At 42.3% G+C, this 21,409-nt stretch overlaps 1 protein-coding gene across 3 annotated transcripts in view; it reads left to right on the top strand.

Moving 5' to 3' along the window:
* Positions 1-21,409, top strand: part of LOC148035647 (GTP-binding protein, HflX) — a 140,124-nt gene that overhangs the window by 84,195 nt on the left and 34,520 nt on the right. Inside the window, exons 9-12 of one of the 3 annotated variants that reach the window (XM_087677636.1) lie at positions 10,490-10,560; positions 10,673-10,766; positions 11,159-11,284; positions 11,370-11,459. In XM_087677636.1, the coding sequence (XP_087533762.1) occupies positions 10,490-10,560; positions 10,673-10,766; positions 11,159-11,284; positions 11,370-11,459 (381 nt within the window). Of the gene's footprint in view, positions 1-10,489; positions 10,561-10,626; positions 10,770-11,158; positions 11,285-11,369; positions 11,460-21,409 lie in introns of those variants that run through there. The other 2 variants (XR_015690855.1, XM_087677638.1) reach the window with 2 other exon arrangements.

Below are 21,409 nucleotides of genomic sequence, written 5' to 3'. Positions count from 1 at the left end.
AGGTTGGGGCTGCTCAATATCTCCTAAAACAATGTATTATAATCGCTTTTTCACAAACCATGCTTTCATGAAAACACTCCATGTGAGATAATCAGGGACATGAAGTTAATTATTAGTAGAGGAATGCATTTGTTTTGTTGGATTGGTTTGAACAAATCTGGTGGATATGCAATGCATTTATTTTTGATTCATCGTCAGGTATCCATGGTCATGTGGGCCATATTCAAGGATTGTTTTGATCCTCAAAGAGGTGGTTGGTCCTTGGATGGATATCAACTATACCACCCTAGTTGTGCCTACATAGTGAGCCCCTTCTTCTATTCTTGTAACCCTATGCTTTTTGTAGCCTTTTGGCTCCACGTATTGTTTCTACCTATCCTTGAATTGGCTTGGTTGGCCAAAAGGCCCTTTGTAATTATTTCAATTTATGAGTTTGAACTTCTTCACCTGAGAGAGAGAGAGAGAGAGAGAGAGAGAGAGAGAGAGAGAGAGAGAGAGAGTGGAGACCGCTAGGTTTGATGTCACATTGGCTAATGGAATGAAGGTTAGATCATTTGGAGTACTAAAAGATTGGTACTTGAAGATAGCGGGAGTCTAGTTTCTCAATGAACTTCATAGTGATGAAGGGAGTGAATTGCGATATTCTGCTAGGCCAACCTTGGATGCAAAGAGCACAAGTGATAGAAGACTAGGGCAATGGTCTAATATTATTGGGCAACAAATTAGAAGCTGTAAGAGTCAAAATTGACACTTGGAAGACCATGCCAGCCGACCTAGATACCATCTCTGCTATCTTGAAAGGAGATGCACATGTCGGAAATTCCTACGGGCCACTAGCAAAATATATCCATTGTCTTGAGGGGACAAGCGAGATCGGATGTATGTGCTAGCCACCATCGATCTGCCGTTCTTAGATGACGAGAAGGATTATAAGTAGGCAGCCAAAACAATTGGTGAGTCCCACAAAGTCACACCATCTTCGCTATCAAAGAGTAGGATCCCATCGTCATGGTGGCCAGGAGCTCTAGCAGTCAGAGAAATGAAATGATATATTAACGTCTACAAAAGGCCAAAATGACCTATGAGACCATGAGTTACAATCATGTGTATGATGGTACAACTGTCTGGGCAAAATATGTAGCACAAAGCAAAATAAGAAAGGAAACTAACTATGGCTATTTGTAAACATAGAGCTCTATCTAGTAACAATGAGCACCAAATGGTACAATCTCATGTGGGTATGGAGGGCCTAGCTCTACCCCAAGCAATAATCCCCTGTATCCGCGTATGAAGGTGTTGTCCGTGTCTGTGTCGAGGCCTAGGATGTCTGGATCGGCTAAGGTGAATGGCTCGATCAATCAATGCTCCTTGTCTCTGTGTGGACTGTGGCAGTGGGAGAGGCTCTCGTGTGGACTGTGGCTGTAACTGTATTGAAGTCTTCTGAGTCTCCTTTGCAAAGAAGTCTATGAGTTGCCTCTGCGAAGGGCCTCGGTGTCCTGGAGCAGTTGTACTCCTGAGGCGCATGTCACGAAGCTGTGGTATCTCAAGAAGAAAGAGGCCAAGGCATCACTGATTGGGGGGGGGGGGGGGAGAGAGAGAGAGAGAGAGAGAGAGAGAGAGAGAGAGAGAGAGTGTGTGTGTGTGTGTGTGTGTGTGTGTGTGTTCCCCGTATGATTTCTTTGGTTTATACCATTAGTTAGGGTGCTATGGCTCGTATTGCTCTTAATGGAGGGATTACAGAGGAAATTGCCTTATCTCGGTCTCTTGGGCAAGGTTGTCCTCACAGCCCTTTGTTGTTTGCTTTGGTTATTCACCCGATGCTCTCATTATTGGATTTGTGACAGTTCAAGGTGAGATAATTGGCTTATCTCTTCCCTGCGGTGACTAGCTTGTGGGTCAATCTTTGGTAGATGATTCTTTTATGTTCCTCAAGGTTGATCGCACTAATTGTAATCGGGCAATGGTGGTGTGGAATCTTTTTGCTTTGGCATCAGGTCTAAAAGTTACTTAGAGCTGGCCTCTACATGCCAATCTAAAAGTTACTCAATGCATTATAATCAGTATGATTTTGTTCTTTCTGCCATTGCTTTCTTGGACTAAGAAGTCTCTTTTGGAATTGGTTTAGCCTATCAGATTCATGCTCTGGAAAAAGAAAGGCAATGGTTTGGGTTAGGTATGGATTTCGTGGTAGCATGTGACTACTCCGAAAAGGATGGGGGGTGCAGCTTTATTGGATGTTAATTTGCATATGGCCGCTTTGAGGCTGTCCCTTTTGCAGAGTCTGTGTATTCAGAGTTATCTTTGGTTAGATATTGCTAAATTCTTCATAAAGAAGACATGCTCTCATGGTAGCATGGTTATTCATGCTTCCTGGTGGTATGTACTTAATTCCACGAGGCCTATTAAGGTCTCCCAGTCTTTTATCCTTTCTCATTTGATTGCATCTTGGCAGGAGATGGTATGTTTTGCAGTTTGGCACCCTCTTGATATTCGTAAAGAGGAAAATTCGTTGCAAGGAGAAGTACTGGCTTCCTCAAGGTTGTTGGATTGGCCGCATAAAGATTTGCAGCAAGACAAGTTTAATCGAATGGCTTGCTTGGGGCTGAAGACAGTTGTGGATGGTGTTATTCTTGGGTAGCCCCATCCTTATTCTTTTAGGCATATTCGTCAGTACTTTAGGGTGCCTCGCGGATACAGTGACATTTGGTTAACCATACAGGACAGTCTTCAGAGGTTCTCTCCTTTGCCTGTGTTACAGCCATTGCATCCATGGCATGACTAGATGTTTGTGCTTCCTAATGATTTTTAGAAAAGGTCAGCTAATTAGATATATCATCAGATGTTGGAAGCCAAGATATGGGTTGATGGGAAAGTTAATAAATTATGGCATCTTTGGGATAGCAAAAAGAAGCGGCGGGAAATATTTATCCAGCTTTGGAAGTCTAAGGTTTTGTACCAGGGTAAAGTGTTCACTTGGAGGCTGCTTATTGGGGGTCTTTTGATGGGAGATGTGCTCCATGCCCGAAAGGTATCTGCAGGACGACGTGTTTTCTGCACTACATGTGATGAGACATTGCTTCACCTCTTTGTCTCTTGCCTTGTTGCTCGAATGATCTGGAATTTCATTTCTTGAGTGTGGTCCTCGGTGACTCAACACCGCATACCAGCTCTTTTGTGGATTATGGGAAATATGTCCTCTATGTCGTCTTTGCATTCAGATTATTCCTGCCTTTTCCATTTCCTTAGATGGACATCCTGGTGGCATATATGGTGTACTCGAAATGCCTTTATTTTTGATTCAGCATTGGGCATCCATGGGCATGTGGCCCATGTGCGTGGTTTAGTGCAATGGCAAATCTCTTCCACAATGTCAGCTGACCTGGTTCTTCCAGATATTGCTGCTCCTTGGGTGGTTGGCTATTGTTCGCTCTACTCCAGTTGTTCTCTCGGTGTGATTTATAAGTTCTACTCATGTAATAGGTGGTTGTGATAGCGTGCTGGCTTCATTATAGTTGTTTCCTTCATGTTTCATTGACCTGCAGGCCTGATGTAAATATCTCCAGAGCGAGAGAGTTTATGATGGTTATTTCTATGCTGACCTGATGGTCTGATGTAAACATTTACTACTTAATTCAATTATCTTCATGAAAAAAAAGAGAGAACAAAAGTGTGTATGGCCTATTGGTTAGAACATGAGCTCATTGTGGATTTTTCTATGGTTCAAATCTTGTCAAGCACATTACACACACACACACACACACACACACACACACACATGTATGTATATACATAATATATATACATATGTGTATATATATGTATATATGTATATATATGTATATATATGTATACATATATATATATGTATACATATATATATATGTATATATATATAGTATACATATATATATATGTATATATATATATAGATATATACATATATATATATGTATATATATATATATATATATATATATATATATATATATATATAGATATATATATATATATATATATGTATATATATATATATAGATATCTAAATATCTAAAGATCTCCAAGTCCAAAAATTGTACGTACAAGATATCCAGATATAGTAACCCCTCTTTGAATCTTAAGGTTAGCACATGATCTTGGCTCTGATGTGGTCTAGGGCTGCTTTGCTGATGTATTGAGGGGTGAGTGTCCTATGCCTTGCAATGATGGCTTTGATCTAACTATGGTATGGGCCCCTCACTCATGGACCACGTGGTAAGGGCCATCATGCTTGGCAAAGTGCAATGACCTTGTAGTGTGACTCTACGGCATGGGGTAGGCCTTGTATGGCAAGATGACTTTATGTCTGCTTAGCTAGTAGTGCCTATAGATTTAGGTTGGTGGAAGAAAGTTGTCACTATTCCCTTTGGGCAAGTTGGTCTCCTATCTCATAGTACTGCTGTGCGGCCCCTCTAGAGCTCCAAGACGGAAAAATTTAGACATTTGTGGCTACCATACTTCATGACATAGTGAAGAGGTCCAAACCCCTCGTGGGCGCGAGCGTGTGCGAGAGAGAGAGAGAGAGAGAGAGAGAGAGAGAGAGAGAGAGAGAGAGAGAATCTTTACGAAAAAAAAAAAAGAGAGAGAGAGAATCATCAATGGCTGGTTACTAAAGCTAATACTGTATGGGGGTTGTGGAAATCTCAGCATGGTGGAAGGCAACTTTGATGGAGGGCTGCTTGAACAAGACACCTTTCAAATGCAAGGTCTTTCTTTGGAGGGTAATGATTGGTGGTCTTTCTCTTGCCTCGGCCCTTTCCGAGCGTCGAATCTCTAACGGCAATTGTTTCTTCTGTACCACTACTGTGGAATCGGCCCGTCATCGATTTATTTCATGCCCTCTCGCAAAGAAGATCTGATCGCTTTTGTTAGCGGTTTGGCGAGCTGTGGTTGGTTTCTCACTAAGCCCTTTTGATTGGGTTTTTGTATGCCCAAAATACCCCACACCGGCTCAGTTGCATATGAAGATCTTGTTCCACTTTCTTAGATACTGGGGATGCTGGCACAATTGGACCACTCGGAATGCCTTTCTTTTTGATTCGGCCTCTAATGTTCCGGGTCACATTGCTAGGCTTAAAGGCCTCTTGCTTTGGCAGATAGATCTCATTCGGCACTCTGACTTGCTCCCTCGGGAAGACTTACTTCCCTGGCATATGGCAATTTCCTCTGCGTCTTTGCCATGATTTTTGTAACTCTTTCCTGGTTTTGTACTGACAGTTTATACATGTTGGCTTAGAGCCATCGTGTATCTTGTACTCATGTAAACTTGTACCTTTTTTTTTGGTAATTAATACAATTACCTTCTACGGAGAGAGAGAGAGAGAGAGAGAGAGAGAGAGAATGTTATCACATCTTGTTGCAAATGGTGATGTGGTGGGCTTGGCTGAAAAAGAGGAAAAATGAGATCATTCTTACTGTAGCAAATGTGAAAGAGCTGTGAGCAGCCATGGACAGCATATTTTCAGCCATTGCAGCCAGCCAGGAGTGAGTTTTGAGGAGGCAATTGCCGATTCAAACCCTGCACAGTTGGGCGATTGCATCGAGGTACAAGGTGACAATTGATTTGGATGTCTCAGCTCTAGGCGATAGGATTTAATGTTGTTATGGTAGGGCGACAACTGCATTTGACTGATTTTCAGCTATTCTTCGTGACAAAACTCTGAACTCTCTCATGTCCCAACCATTTCACAGCCTTGCTACGAAGATCTCATCATTTGGACCTTGGAGGCTGAGAAATTACAAATTTCTCTGCTGTAAACCCTAATTTACAGCGGAAATTAGGGTTTAATAGCACCTCGAGAAGCGTGCCAGAAATTGGAAGCTCCAAGACTTGGATTTTTCATGGCTGAAGGTGAATTTCAGCTAAATTCAGGTGGAGGACTAGCTAGTCATTGAATTTGGTACATTTTCATCCTCTATGAAGTGGGTGAATGTCAATTATGTGCCCGAATCAAGGGGCAAATCAGATTGAAGACTTGCTGGTCACTTTGGATAGCAAGGGGACTTTGGATTGCGAAAGGGGTTGGGGGAATCCCATTGTAAATCAACTTCTTCTTCGATAAAGCTAAAGAAATACCGAAAGGGGAGCCAATGTTGGGGCCAATCGGGTGTGCATTGTCCAAGATCAGTAGGTAAATTTGTATTTTCAGATTTGCATTTATTGTTTGCTGCTGTAATTAAGTTGTAATCAAGGATTTACCACCCATCCACAGAAGGAAGGCTGGTTTCAGCATATGGGTGACATTTGATCCTTGACCAGGGCATAGAAAGCTAAACAAGCCTAGGTGGTGTGCTAAGTATGAGGAGACAAAGTACCAAGAAGGTCAATGAAATATTTTCGACACACATGCACAATGAAGTGCGGGTTTATAACCATCGAATTGTCTATATGTTGGAGCTGCACCATATTTTCTTGAGCCAAAGTGGTATGCAAGCCTCGAAAAAATTATGTGATTGGTGACATGAGGCATCTTGCATGTTCTCAATCAAGCTTTGCAACTTGGCTTGCTGATAAGATCTCAATTAGAATTATTGGATGAGATTTGTCAGCCTTGTAGAGTAGGACTAGGAACTGATCATCTAGGGAATCAATCAACAAGGAGCACACCAATGCCAGCATTGCTTCAGTCACATGGCAGTGCTTTCTACAAGGAGAAGCATGTTGAATACCATTACTTGACAACCTTCTGTACATTATGGAGCAATTGTTGAAAGGAGTCATGGCCCCTTGTGGGAAAATCAACTAGAAACCTATGAATCAGTTGTTTCATATAACCCTTAAAGACCGGGTGCTTCAGATAAGATAAATTAAATTGCAATGAGAGTCTTCCCAGAAATTGCACAAAAGGGGCAACAAGGTGTACAAGCACGTCGAATTGCAAAGAGAAATGATTTGACAAGGTATTGTTGCAGCACTTGGATATCCAGAATCTTTGGCAAGAAAGCATCATCATGCATAATACACATATGGTCCATGCGTAACCATGTGGTAGAGTATTATGCTAATTGAAAAGTAAAACCTAAATCCAATGGGTGGAGCTACGACCAAATAAGTTGTTTCAAAACAATCATCTCAAAATCATGCAATGGACTACTCTCCAATGCATGCATTATTGGGTGCTTAGAGGTAGACTGCCAATGATGAACGCACATGTTGAAATCTCCCTTCAGTATTCTTGGTCTATTGATAGACAAGCAAATTGCTAACTGATCCCATAGATCGTGTCAAGGCGAAGAGTCATTGGGTGCATAGAGGCCTACCAGCTATAGTACCTTCCCTTTGAATAGAATTTCAAATACCAAAAAATGGCCATGGATGTCATTCTTGACAAGGGTCTACCTGGAACTTGCCATTCACAACCATATGCATATCTGAATAGTGCCGAGCTGAGCTCCTTGCATAAAACAACCAGAAGCCATGGCAATCCACAATTTTGCCACCTTCACTTTGATTTTTATGCCTAATAACACATAACACATTCCATTGATTGTCGAAGGATTCACCACATATCATGCTGCTTGTTGCATGAATAAATGCCACACACATTCCAAGTGGTGAGCCTCATATGTCATGACCAAGGATCTCAGTGTCAAGGCTTATTATCCCTGGACTGCAATTTCACAGGCAAAATATCAAGGGTCCCTTGTCTAGAAAATCAGCCAATACTGCAAAAGAGTTTAAGTCCCTATGCTTCACTTTGGAAGTGGTGGGACCAAATCCTTGTTTAGGAGTGGCCCTTGGGTATCAACAATCCCAAGGAGTGATTACTGTCATGAGGACATGTATTTTTGAAACCTCACTTAACATGTGGATTAATTTTTAATCACATGATTAAGTAAATGTTGCACATGTGAGGTGCAACTGTGGTTAGAGTAAATTTACGAGTCCAAGACTCGAGAAAATCATGGGATGTCAAAGGCAAAAGTTGCTGTAAGTTATGTTGCGTAAGTATTTATTGGTATTTGGTGTCAATTGTTGGCCTAGGTCATTCATTTGTCCATAAGTGTCAGTTGGTGACACTCGAGATGTGGCGTTTAATGGTATCTAACGCCGATCTAATGGTCAAAGGTGGCATAGAGAGACTCGGGAGTGGAATATGCCTAGCTAATTTAATTATTGGCCAGTTAGATTATTTTTCTGGGCACCGAAATAATTATCAGATTAATTTTCAGTATTTAAAGATTGAAAATTAATTTTTAATTATGGCTAATGTTGGAAAAACCATTTGGGAAGGTTGCCACTTGTCAAAAATGCCCATGCGAGATTGAGAAATGCCTTTAGAGGTTGGAGAGAGGTATTTTTAGTGTATTCAGCTTGCAAGAGAGAGGGAGGAGATGTTGCTGGTTTGATTTGCAGCCATTGGAGGACCTTCTGAGGCAGCCAAGGGTAGGAGAAGACCAATCAACAGCAAGTGACAATAACTACAGGCTGTTGAGACAGGGCGGCAACAGTAAATGACCGATTTTCTTTAGTTCTTTGCATCTACAAGTTGTTGTGGTAGGGCAGTAGCTGCATTTGACTGATTTTTAGTCATTCTTCATGACAAAACTCTGAATTTTCTCTCTCTACATCTTTCTCTCTCATCTCCCAGCCATTTCACAACCTTGCTCCGAAGATCTCAGCATTTGGACCCTGGACCCTTGGAGACTGAGAAATTGCAAATTTCTTTGATGTTAACTCTAATTTACAGCAAAAATTAGGGTTTAGCAGCAGCCTTGGGAAGCGTGCTAGAAATCGGAAGCTCCAAGACTTGGATTCAACAGGCTGAAGGTGAATTTCAGCTAAATTCAAGTGGAGGACTAGCCAGCCATTGAATTTGGGGCATTTTCATGGTCTATGAACTGGGTGAAGGTGAATTAAGTGCCTGAATCAAGGGGTAAAATAGATTGAAGACTTGCTGGTCACTTTGGACAGCAAGGGGAGTATGGATTGAGAAGGGGATCGGGAGAATCCCATTGTAAATCAACTTCATCTTCAATAAAGCTAAAGAAATACCAAAAGGGGCGCCAATTTTAGGGCAAATCGGGCGTGCATTGTCCAAGATCAGCATGTAAATTTGTATTTTCAGATTTGCTTTAATTGTTTTCTTCTAAGTTGTAATTAGGGATTTACCACTCATCCACGAAGGAGGGCTGGTTACAGATTACTTTACCATGGGGATCAAAAGCAAGCAACACAAGTGGGTCCCGTGAATGATGAGCAAAGGATTTTCAAGGTCCCATTGAAGGTGCAGCATTAGCAGTAAATGCTGATGATGTCTTATCTTTTTGATGCACATAATTGCGTAAGGGGTCTTGTGAAGTGCTCGGCATAGCTGCCGTTGTGCGTGCATCAAGTTTTTTCCCTCTTTTGGCACCAACATCAACCCAATCATGGTTAGAAGAGTCCAAAGGCTGCACATGTTGTTTCTCTTTATCCAACACGGGGTGCAGTGGGCCCTCATTTGCTTGATGGCCATTGACCATAGGAATATCATAGACTAGTGCAGTCAAACCGCCTCCACAAGAGTGGTCTTTTCTGGACATTCGGCCATGAAACGCCCTGCAAAAGTTCCCCAGTGGCTCTAAGCGCTCTCTCTCTCTCTCTCTCTCTCTCTCTCTCACTATATATATATATATATATATATATATATATACTCTCCTCAACAACCTTCAAAAGACCTTATTTATGATAGGCCCAATTGTTTACATACAGCCTGTCAATCTTAGATATTCTGCTGGCTCCCACTGCTCTCTCTTTCTGCAGAAGGACTATAGGTAAACTGTGGATCAGCCAAACTCAATTGAAATCGAAGGATCCTGGCCTCCAATGGCAAAGATCAACTCCTCCCAAGACGAGTGTTCTCTATCTAATATCTTGTGTGTTCTTGCCCCTCTTTTTCTCCAAAGTTTTCACAATGATAAAGTCTCACCCAAATGTCTACTTATGGCAGGCTCTGCAAGGTCCAGAACTCCCTGTTCTTCTTTCTGTTGGGGCACACACCACCTATAAGCCCAGGAAAGAATCCTTTAACTGAACCTAAACCCACTTTGCAATGTGTTTTCTCCCTCAAAGATCAACCTGTTTTGATACCTAGATTATGTCAAAGCATAGAAAAACACAGTCCTCATGGCCATATTCACTCTCAAAGGTCCACCTGCTTTGATAACTAGACGATGACAAAGCATAAGATTACAATGTTTCATTATCTTGTCTCACTAAGTATTGAAGCACACTATCCATCTTTTCTTTAGATTTGATTGCACATAACTAATATCTGACATGGTCCTCTATGGTTCCACATGTATGCATTTTGTCCATTCAATTCGATAAAGGTTATGAATCTTTATTGTTTGCCCTGTTCTCATGTTTTGACTGGTTGTGTAGTTGTTAATTTCATATGTAAGCTTCTTTGCTAAACTATGGCGATTAGTTTGGACTTTGCTCATGAATGCTAGTGGTTGCTCTTCATAGGTTGCTTCATTTCGTGCAACATTAGAGGAGATCAATGACTCATCCTTAATCGTGCATGTTGTGGATATAAGGTATGCTTTCAAGCTAGAATTATCTCAACATATAACTTCAGCCAGATAATTTATAGTATCTTTCAGAGTAGACATGGAGAGTTTGCAATTCAGCTGAAAAACATCCATGCAGTCACCCACTTGCCAAAGAGCAGATGGAAGCTGTAGCATCTGTTCTTGCAGAGCTAAATGTGGGACACATTCCTCAACTTACAGTTTGGAACAAGGTAATATTGAGTTTATGTTAACTTCCATCTTCTGGCTTGGGAAAATTTGGCTATTTAAATGAAGTACAACTTTTGATGCTTGAATTTATTATACTTTCTCTCTTTTGGAATGTACCTTTAATCTATTGTGTATGTGTGTGTGTCATGGAGGAAAGGTAGTGCTATTTTTCTGTTATCATGAGGGAGTAGAGCATGTCCATAGAATGGACTGAGTTCACGTTAATGGTTGAAGATTATTAGTAATGAACCTGGAGTCCTTTTCCTGTGTCCAAGAAGAACATGATTATGAAAGCTGTTAACACAGATAGAAAAAGCAGAAAAAGACCAATTAATCTGGATTTCTTTTTTCTATGTTCAAGAAGAGCATAATTATGAAACACCTGTCAACACAGATAGACAAAGCAAAAAAAGAAAATCTGAAGCAACTAGGAGTTCCCATGGGAGATGTCGTTTGCATTTCTGCCATGACTGGGGAAGGTGTGGATACGTTGTGCAAGGCCATCCAAGACAAGTTGAAGGTTAATATTTTACCAATGCTGGAATAGTGTGCTTGATATTTGTCACATGTGTGCAATTTACTCAACGAAAGGTTGGTATTGGCAGGAATCTCTGGTTTGGGTGGATGTGCTTGTTCCATATATGAAGGGAGAGTTTATCAACGCTGTACATTGTCTTGGGGTGGTGGATTCAGTTGTAAGCTGCATTCTCCATGATAGATTTTCCCTGTGAATTGTGATACTCTCTCAAATAATATTGCTTTAGCTTTTGTTTGCAGCGGTTCCCAAGATTGTTTCAACTGATGCCTGTTATCGGCTCTTTATAAGCTTCCTATATTATAAAAGTGACAACATAAAGTAATGAAAAGTTAGGGAGATTTGGCTTGCAAAAATACGTTAGAATTCAGCAGTTGTAACTCAAATCAGGTCCATCCATGAGCAATAATGGAGAATTGAAATTTCAGCAGATGCAGGTTCTCCCTATGGAACAATTTTCGTTCCTAGAGATGAGATCTCCACATGCACTACTCCCCACCCCCCACAACAGACCAGAAATCTGTGGCTTGTGGCAATATATTGAGAATTCAGCAGTTGTAGCTCATGTCAGGTCCATCCATCAACAGTGATAAAGAGTGGAAAGATTAAAAGGTGCAACTTCTACAATAGGAGTCCTAGGAGGCATTTGTTTTGCAATATGGATGCCAACGATACCTAGAGAGACCAGCCTTCCTCAGGCCGAATGGATCACTGAACTTCTCCTAAAGCTGTAGGCAACTGGAAGTATCCTACTTGAGTGCTTGGTCTATGTGGGTGACTGGGGCAGCTTTTGAGGGGGACAGATTTGCCAGCTGGCAGGGACCACATGATTGGATCACGCCCATGTCCTTCTCTCTTTGGATGCACCTGCCTTGGTCCTCGACCTACACTCATGTCAGATTCTGGACTTGACCTATGAACGCAAGGAGGTGAACAGATCAGATTAATCAGCTTCGGGTGATAGATTGGGTGCAGGATGGAAGGATTCTAAAGATGGCATAGGCCCTGGGAGAGATGATCCTAGGATTTGCGAGGATTAGGCTCTCTGTGTGAGGCAGCAGTGTTGGGAGGAGAAGGCTTTGGTACGTGACCTGGCAGCCATCTTGAGGTTGCTATAGAACTCCCTCATAAACCATACCCTTTGGATCTAGGAATTACATGTCCAAGTTACCTTGGAGGACAAGCAGACAGATTTTTCTTTCTGCGCCTCAGTTGCCTTCTAGGCTCAGAAGGTGGCAACACACAGGGGAGCCAGATTTGCAGCCCTCTAGATCAGTATGAGAGAGTTAGTCCTCCTGCCTCCAGGAGCTGATGGGACTAGCCATTGACTTTTATAGATATCTTTTTCTGCTTGTGCTCTCTCTTGCAAGGACAAGTATGGGATTGTATTTGGTCTCTAGTGATGGATGAGATGGGACGCCTTCTCCTTACACCCTTGACAGAGCAGGAGTTTCTCTGAGCTTTCTAGTCACAAGATGAGCAGAAGTGCCTTCTAGGGTGTTCTTCTTCACTTTCTAGGAGAAGATGAAGGATCCTCTACTACCGGCCTTCTATGACATCTATATAGCACTTTACAGGTCAGTAATCAACAAGGTGATTATACAAGGGTGGACAGGAGTAGAAATGCGATTGGAGTGGTTAGTCAAGCAGGGTTTCTCTTTGGCTTCGCACCTCTTTCTGCCCCTTCAGGGGGCAATGTCCTTTTTCCTTTCACCGTGAGGTCATGGTGAGGGGCCTTAGGCTACTCGTGCAGACATAGATAGAGTTGCTAGACTTAAGAGTATGTAGATGACATTGCCTTCTATATTGAGCATGATGAGCTGATGTTGGATAGAATGAGATTAGCACTGGAGGTTTTCTACACAATAGAATGAGATCTATGTTTGAACTGTGGCCTAGTGGCTATGCCTTTGCTTTCTTAAATGCAAAGGTCTCACCATAATGAGTCTTGTGTTGAGCATAATCATTTACAATAAGCTGAGCCTTGTGATAATAACAAAAATATTAATATGTACATCTCGGCTGCTAAATCTGGTGCTGCCCAAGACTCCTTACGGACATATGTGCAATGGAAGGATGGGCAATCCATGGTGTATCCATTTGATAGATGCCCTAAATAATCTTAAACAAGACCTTTGGTCTTGGCTGCATCTATCGGATCCGGGATTCACATTTCATTCAGCGCAGTATCCCGCTACATGGTCTAGATTAGATCGCATGTCATAGTTGCACTTGTACCATGTACGAAAGAGTTCATACTATACTGTACTTTAGGGACCATACCTTATGTATTAGTACCACAAGGTATCAACTTAATGGATACTTTTTAACCTATTTGAACCACACTTTGGGATGGGCTAAATGCTCTTTATTCTAATATGATTCTCCCATGGCATTAGGCTATTTGAGATTCAAACAATTTCTCTATTCTATTTTGTCAAAAAGAATTGGGTTTTACGTTGCTTTGAGGATAGAGTAACGTACTTTTATCGTACCATATCTTTTGAAATCTTAAGCTACCATTTAGTACTATATTTTATCGTGCCATACCATATTGTGCTTTTCATACCTAACAACCATGTCGCAGGTATGCCATGCACGATGATGCATTTTTGCAAGAGATCTTGGATATGCAAGTCTTGAATCAATATGCCTTATCAGATCATTTTTCTCTGCAATTCGAGATGCTTATGCAAATTTTTGCGCCTTTTATACAATTCTTGGATAAGCTTCCTTTGCATTTTAATTCCTCTTATTTGAAACAAATGGTTTTTAATGGCTACATGGGACAATTGCTTGACCAGTTCTTGTCAAACTTTTCGATGAGAGGTAGTCTATCCTTTGAGCAATTGATTAGTGATGTGCAGCACGTTGCTTGACAATATAATATTCATCATGCATTCCTTTGTAGGCAGCACTGGCAGGCGGCAGAGAAACTCCTAGCCTTAATTCATTCATTGCTTTTTGAGTCACTAGATGATGCATTTCTACCCCCATTGGCCACAAGATTGGTTGATCTTATTTAGCAATTCCAGTTAAGATCTTATTAGCAAGTGTAATTGAAATCTCTGATTGAAAATTTGGAAGATGTCTTTTGCTAGACCCATAAAATCTTTCGGTGTTTCCACCCTTCCCCAATGTGCGAGAATATGGTTAGACTCAAGAACATGGAGGGCAACATGGTCATGGAGGCTCCACTCAAAAAATATTTTCTAGATCTTCTTGGCTCCACTCAAACTCCTAAATAGATTTCTGACTCTTGTGTGACTTTTTATCACTTGGCTAGGGATCATGTTTCGCTTGACATCCATGCGACCTTGGAAAGTAATATCCATGAGAATGAGATGATGTATGTATTATTGCATTTATCCATGGATAAAAGTCCTTGTTGGGATGGCCTCAGTAATGAGTTTTTTGACGCTTATGCCACTAGCCTGGTGAAACCCTTCACTGCCATGTGCCAGCAGGTCTGGGAAACAAGATTTATGCTAGCATCTTGGAAGGAGGAAGTCATTGTGATAACCCATACAACTAGCACACCATTCATGGAGATGCCAAATACAAGTACCTTGTATAAGAGAAACTGCACACACTCAAATATTAGAGTAATTAAAAAAAAACAAAATCTTATATAATGACTTTGAACTAATGCAATTTCCAATGGTACCTTGTATTTTTTCGTTTTACCAAATGTCGCATGCATAGCCAAGAAACTATTGTGGCCCTTCATGTTGAAACATTGGAGATCCATCTCTCTAATGAGTTCAATGTATAAAATCTTCTCCAAAGTCTTGGCCAATCACCTCCACAAGTGCCTCCTTGACATTGTGCACCCCAACTAGTGTGGATTCATCAAGGTAGGAACATATTGCATAATGTACTAAATATACAGATGGGGATAGACTATGCCAAGGATTCTAATGAGAAAGTGGTCTTATTGCACCTAGACTTGGAAAAGACATTGATTATCTTGATTGGTCCTTCATGGAAAAATTTATATATATTATGGGATTTGGGCCTCATATGTCTGAGTTTATCTACACAATCAAAATACTGATGCATCCTTGCAAGTGATGTTAAGTGATGGTGTCACTTATCCCATTCCCCTTCAGCGCTTGGTCGAATAGGGCTGCCTTTCAAGTCCTTTGTTTTTTGCTTTGGCAACTCATCCAGTTCTTACTATGCTATCTCAAGTGGTGGCCATTGGGAAGTTGTTTGATTTGTCCCTTCTTTTTGAACGAGATTTTATTGCTCAGTCTTTGGCCAATGACACCTTCATGATCCTTAATACAAAAAGAGATAATCTTTGTAAGGCATTGGATGTTTGGGATCTCTTTGGTTATGCTTTTGGTCTTCATGTCAATGCTACAAAGTCCTCTCTTGTCAATTGTATTGAACACGATCTTCAATCCGTGGGATAGTAGGGATTGATCATACCTCATGGCAGTATCGTCCAATATTTGGGGTATCCCTTGGGGGTTGATCATAGTTATCAGGTACGAAAGGTACGATACGGTACAGTACGATAAAATACAGTACTAAATGGTACCTTATGATTTTATAAGGTACAGTACGATATCATAGAATATATGTTTAAAGTGGAAATAGCCAATTCATTACAGAATCAGATGAATACATGAGGGTGACCATCGCGGTTGCATGGGCTATGCAAAACATGTGATACAACTACAGTCTAGTATATGTGATACAAAAGAAAAGAGAGACCTATGTCATATGAATCTATGATGAGGCATCACTATCATCATCATCATCATCATCATCATCATCATCATCATCATCATTAGAACCATCTGAGTGCTCATCAAGAGAGTCTGAAGATGACTCCTCGGCATCCTATGATGAGACACACTCATACTCATCCTCATTGATGAGGTTACCGTCATCATCAAATGATGGCTCCCTAGGTGGCGGCTGTGTAGACAAGGGGGGGATATTATCTTGAGGCACAGGATGTGAGCTACTAGAGCCCCGCCTTATATATGTCTGCAAGCCACTCGAACCAGCCTTCCTCGATAATGAAGGGCGTCGAATGACCATGCCCTTGCTACCATCTACTCGAACTCCTCGCCCAAGAGCACGTTGATTGCAAGTGTCATGAGTATCTGTTGCTATAAGCTCTCTATAGAGCTCTGCAAAAATCATCTCCTCTTTCTTGTGCACCTCCTTATGTATACTTTGAAGAGTGTCGCGCGTCAACTTGAATGTATCAACATTCACCTACACAATGCAGTGATGCACATAAGATTGATCATTGTAAATGCTAAAGTATAAATTGTAAAGTTTAAACTTCAAAGTTCAAAGTTTAAAAGTTAATACAACAAATTTTAAGTGCTATGGTTAAGTGTTGAAACTTTACTTGCTTCGGACTACCCATGCTCATCATAGCCGTCATTATGCGTAAGTTAGTGCGGCAATATACTAGCCGCTCTAATTGTCGTGTGCTAAGCTGATTGTGAATCCTTGTGTGGATGAGAGAATAGACACTCCGGTTTCTCTCACATGCACTCGAAGAGCAATCCTGGGCAAGGACCCTCATGGCTAAGGGCTGAAGGGTCTCGAGTGCGAATCCAAAGTTTTGCCACCAAAATAAAGGCTTCACATGTGACTCTCCCAACAAGTGGGAGAAGCAAAAGCCACATGCCCTCTTTGATCTGCATAACATTCTAGCTCCTCCAGCACTGTATTGTGGTCATCCACAGGGACCACGTGAGTCAAATAAGCAAGTTGGTCCGAACGAAACTCGCTATCATCCATGACTGCCAGTGACTTGTAGACCGGATGTACCAATGCGGCAAAACCAATCCACACCCATCTCCTCTTTGCTATCTCTAAAACATGTGCACGTTGTGTCTCTGTGATCACTGTACAGGCACATGCCTCCGCCAATGCCGCTCTAAAGAAGTGAACAAGAAGACCCATGGTGGATCCCTTGGAATCACTCATATGTAACACCCTATAAAAGGGAGTCACGACCATGACAACACCACAAACTTTTTGCCAAAACTGCTCATTAAGGCACAAGCGTTGCATGGCTTTGGCCTCCTTTGTCTCATGCTCGTCCCACTCATTTCATAGAGTGAACACCACTGCCTGGCTCAAGGCAGGACTGCACCTCATAAAGGCGCTCTAGCAATAGCCACATGTAAGCAAAGCGAGTTGAATAAGTTTTCTTCAACTTCAGCGTGCTATGCTCGCGATACATCGCAAGCACCTTTACCTTTACTGTGAAGAATGTGACAATTGATGTAGCTTTGCAGACCACCCTCTTCACCCACTTGAGCTTCCCAATGTCCTCCATGAGCAAGTCCAAACAATGACTTGCACATGGAGTCCATACAATTGTAGGGAACTTGGCCTCAAGCAAACGACCCATGCCCCGACAATTCAATGCATTGTCGGTAACAACTTGCACCACATTTGAGAGGCCCACCTACAACCACAAATTACAAATTACAAATTACAAGTAAGTATACTTATTACTAACAATACTTGGAAATTGAAGGTTAGAGAGAGAAAGAGTCTAGAGAGAGTTGAAACTTGAGCCTTTCAAGTTTCAAGTTTCAACTTTCAAGATTCAAGGATGAAGAGAGATGGAGCCCGGGGGTTGGGGGCCTTGCGGCGCGGGGGAAAAGAGAGAATCGAGATAGATCATAGATACTAGAGAGAAATTAATTATTAGAAAAGGGAGATAGATAGTTATGCATAAATCAAATTTCAATTATGAATCATGATATTATCAATGATTATAATGAAAAAAAGTGAAGCAAATTTAAAACACAAATTGCAATGTATACCTCAATGATAGCTTGTTGAATGTGGCGGTAGATGAATGCGCCCATCGTTTTTATCTCCCTCTTGTCGGTATCTATGGCCCGCAAAAAGTAAGTGCCGAGTGGACATGAGACGAGTATGTTGATGAGGCTCCATTTCTTACGATCACTCCATCCATTGGTGAGAATGGAGCAACGATATTTTATCCATGCAGCTCGAATAGGATCAAGGGCTCTATCAATCCTCTCCTTCTCTTCATCAATCTTTTTCGTCCTCATGTCATTGTATATAACACCAGTCCATCCTTCACATGGACCTACATCGGCAATGGCTTTTATCATCTTCTTCCATTGCTCTTGCTTTAGGACATTGAATGCAAGATTGCACTCAATCACTGTGCGTGCAATTTCAATGTCCGCAAGTTGTTGTCTTTGGCAACCAATCCATGCACATGACCAAGAGCTTGAGAGAGAGAGGATTTTCTCTCCGGCACCGCATGAGCCTCCACTCTTTGTCTTTTACCTGAGCCGGATGCAGATGTGGAGCCCCTACCACCAATGGTAGAGGCCTCTCCCGCATTAGTTGAAGATACGCCCACATTGGATGCTTCCTCGTTAGTAGCCATAGGAGTTGGTGCCGATAAGCCATTCCTTCTCCTCTTATGGATCCCCCTCTCATCTTGGCAAGAATCTTCTCTGCAATGTTTTGAGGGATCTCCTTGCATGGAGCAACTTGCCTCCCCGTCTTGGAAAGATGTTGGAGAAGCGGAGTTGCACCACTTGTATAGCGCTTCCCGCAATACTTGCATGTCCAATGGTGGGAGTTGGACTTCTTTGTGTCCCTCTCCACATGGATCACATGCAAATTGAAGGCCTCGTGCTTCTCACGATTCATGGTGCTGGTGACGAATAAAGAGGCCCGAGAGAGAGAGAGAGAGAGAGAGAGAGAGAGAGAGAGAGAGAGAGAGAGAGAGATGCTTGAGTCTCGACTCTTGAAACTTGAGTCTTGAAAGTTGAAAGGGAGGGAGAATCGAGAGGCTCTAGGGTTGGGGTAAAGTTGAAAGAGCAAGAGTGAGAGAGAGGGGATGGGAGATGAGATTTGAGAATGGCAAATGCTGCGATAGGGTGCGGGAAAGAGGGGATGGGAGGTGAGATTCGAGAATGACAAATCACAAGTCCATTCACGAATCTAGATCTAAGAGAGGAAGATGAGAATGGCAAGTGCTTGCTAAATTGGTGTGGAAGCATGGAGGAGAGGAGCACATTTTGTAGATGAGAGAAGGGTCAAAGTTCAAACAGCCAAAGAGGGGTCAACGGTCAAAGAGAGGGCTGCCAGCTGGAAGGAATCCAAAGGGGGGGGGGGGGGGTGCATGGCTGGAAAAGGGGGTGGGATGAGGGATCCAAGGCTTCTCACCCCCCCAAAAAGTGCCACGCAGGCAGGCGGAATGCGTAGGAGTAAAGGCGGGGGCGCAGGAAACGCGGGACGCGGGATCCAGGACGTGCAGACCAGGTGGCCCAAATAGGCCCAAAATCATATACGAATTCGTACGGATACGTACTGTATGGATAGTACCGTACGTCATATGGAGGCAACTATGGGGTCGATGTTCAGCCCAAAGTTTTGTTAGATTTTTGGGGGGAGGGGAGTGCATGGCTGGAAAAGGGGGTGGGATGAGGGATCCAAGGCTTCTCACCCCCGAAAAAGTGCCACGCAAGCAAGCGGAACGCGTAGGAGTAAAGGCGGGGGCGTAGGAAACCCCGTACGCGGGATCCAGGACGTGCAGACCAGGTGGCCCAAATAGGCCCAAAATCACATACGAATTCGTATGGATACGTATTGTACAGTACCATATGAATTGTGCTGTACGGACAATACCGTACGTCATATGGAGGCAATTATGGGGTTGATGTTCAGCCCAAAGTTTTGTTAGATTGGATTTCGTGAAAGATAGAGGTGAAATTTTTCTATTGGAAATCTTTAGCTTGGCCCTTCTAAGTGCGTCTCAAAGTTGCACAAGCCATCATCCTACCGATGCTTACTTCCTCCCACTCTTGCCCTCTTATTGGCACTTTGAATGCCCTTAGGAAGCATGCACACTTCATGTTGTGGAAGAATCCTTTGCATGTAGGAATACCTTGGATTTCTTGGAGTCATGCTTGTGCCCCTAAAAGTGTGGGTGGTGGAGCTATTCTTGATGTGAAGACTCACACGGTGGCCCTTCACTACTCTTTTGAGATATATGGAGTGATTATCACCCGTGGGTCTTTATTGTGCGGTTTTTCTAGGAAGATGGAGACCTCATCAATAGTAATACTAGCATACAAGCTTCATGGTGGCACATTCTTAATTCTGATGCCTGCTTTTCGACACCTTCCTCCTCTTTGGTGAATCATTTGGTTTATTCTTGACACTTGGTTCTTCAAAAGGTGTGTTGGCATCCTACGAAGGATCACTTGATGGCTAATTTTTTCCAGCTAGAGCTGTTGGCTATGCCACAGCTGCTCTCCTGGGATTGGAAATAAGAGGATCACCCCAAATTTAATTGTATGGTGCCTCTAGGTTTGACTTCCATTGTTGATGCCACTCTTGTCAGCCGTGGGGGGTTCATGTCCTTCGGCACAACTAGGAGACTATCGAATTCCTCGTGAATATCACAAGTTGTGCTTCAACTAGATAGGATGCTAGAACCTGTGCAACCCTTTTTTGTACCTATTCTTGATCATCCTTGGAAGGATTGAGATCTTCCTAGCCGTCTCAACCTTCAAAAGCCTTCGTCTAACAAGGTTTATCATCTCATGATTAAGGACCCCTATTGGCTGGTATAGGCTGGTGGATAAAGCCAATGCGACTTGGGGTATGCATAAATCTAAGATCTAGTGGAAGATGATTGCAATGGAGGGTTGGCTAAATAAGAGACCCTTTAAATGCAAGGTTTTTCTTGGTAGTGATCATTGGTGGGCTGCCTCTTGCCTCGGCTCTTTCGAAGTGCCGAATATGGAATGGCAATTGCTTCTTTTGCATGACCTTTGTGGAGTCCTCACATCATCGATTTATCTCCTGCCCTTTAGCCGAGAAAATCTGGACTTTCTTGTTAGATATTTGGAGAACTATGTCTGATCCATTGTTGTGCCCCTTTGATTGTGTTTTTGCTTGGCCAAAATACCCCACACCACCACAGCAACATATGAAGCCTATGTTTCATTTTCTCAAATTTTGGGGGGGTTAGCATAATTGGGTTACCCGGAATGCTTTCGTCTTCAACTCAGCTGTAGGTGTTCAAGGACACATTGCTAGAATCAAGGGTCTCTTGCATTAGCC

This window comes from Lygodium microphyllum, chromosome 5, assembly GCF_053477565.2.
Source record: "Lygodium microphyllum isolate KBCC chromosome 5, Lygodium_microphyllum_v1.1.10, whole genome shotgun sequence".
In the NCBI taxonomy this organism is placed as follows: Eukaryota; Viridiplantae; Streptophyta; class Polypodiopsida; order Schizaeales; family Lygodiaceae; genus Lygodium; species Lygodium microphyllum.
The sequence above is the reverse complement of the archived record's forward strand: the minus strand, read 5'-3'. Positions and strand labels throughout refer to the sequence as shown.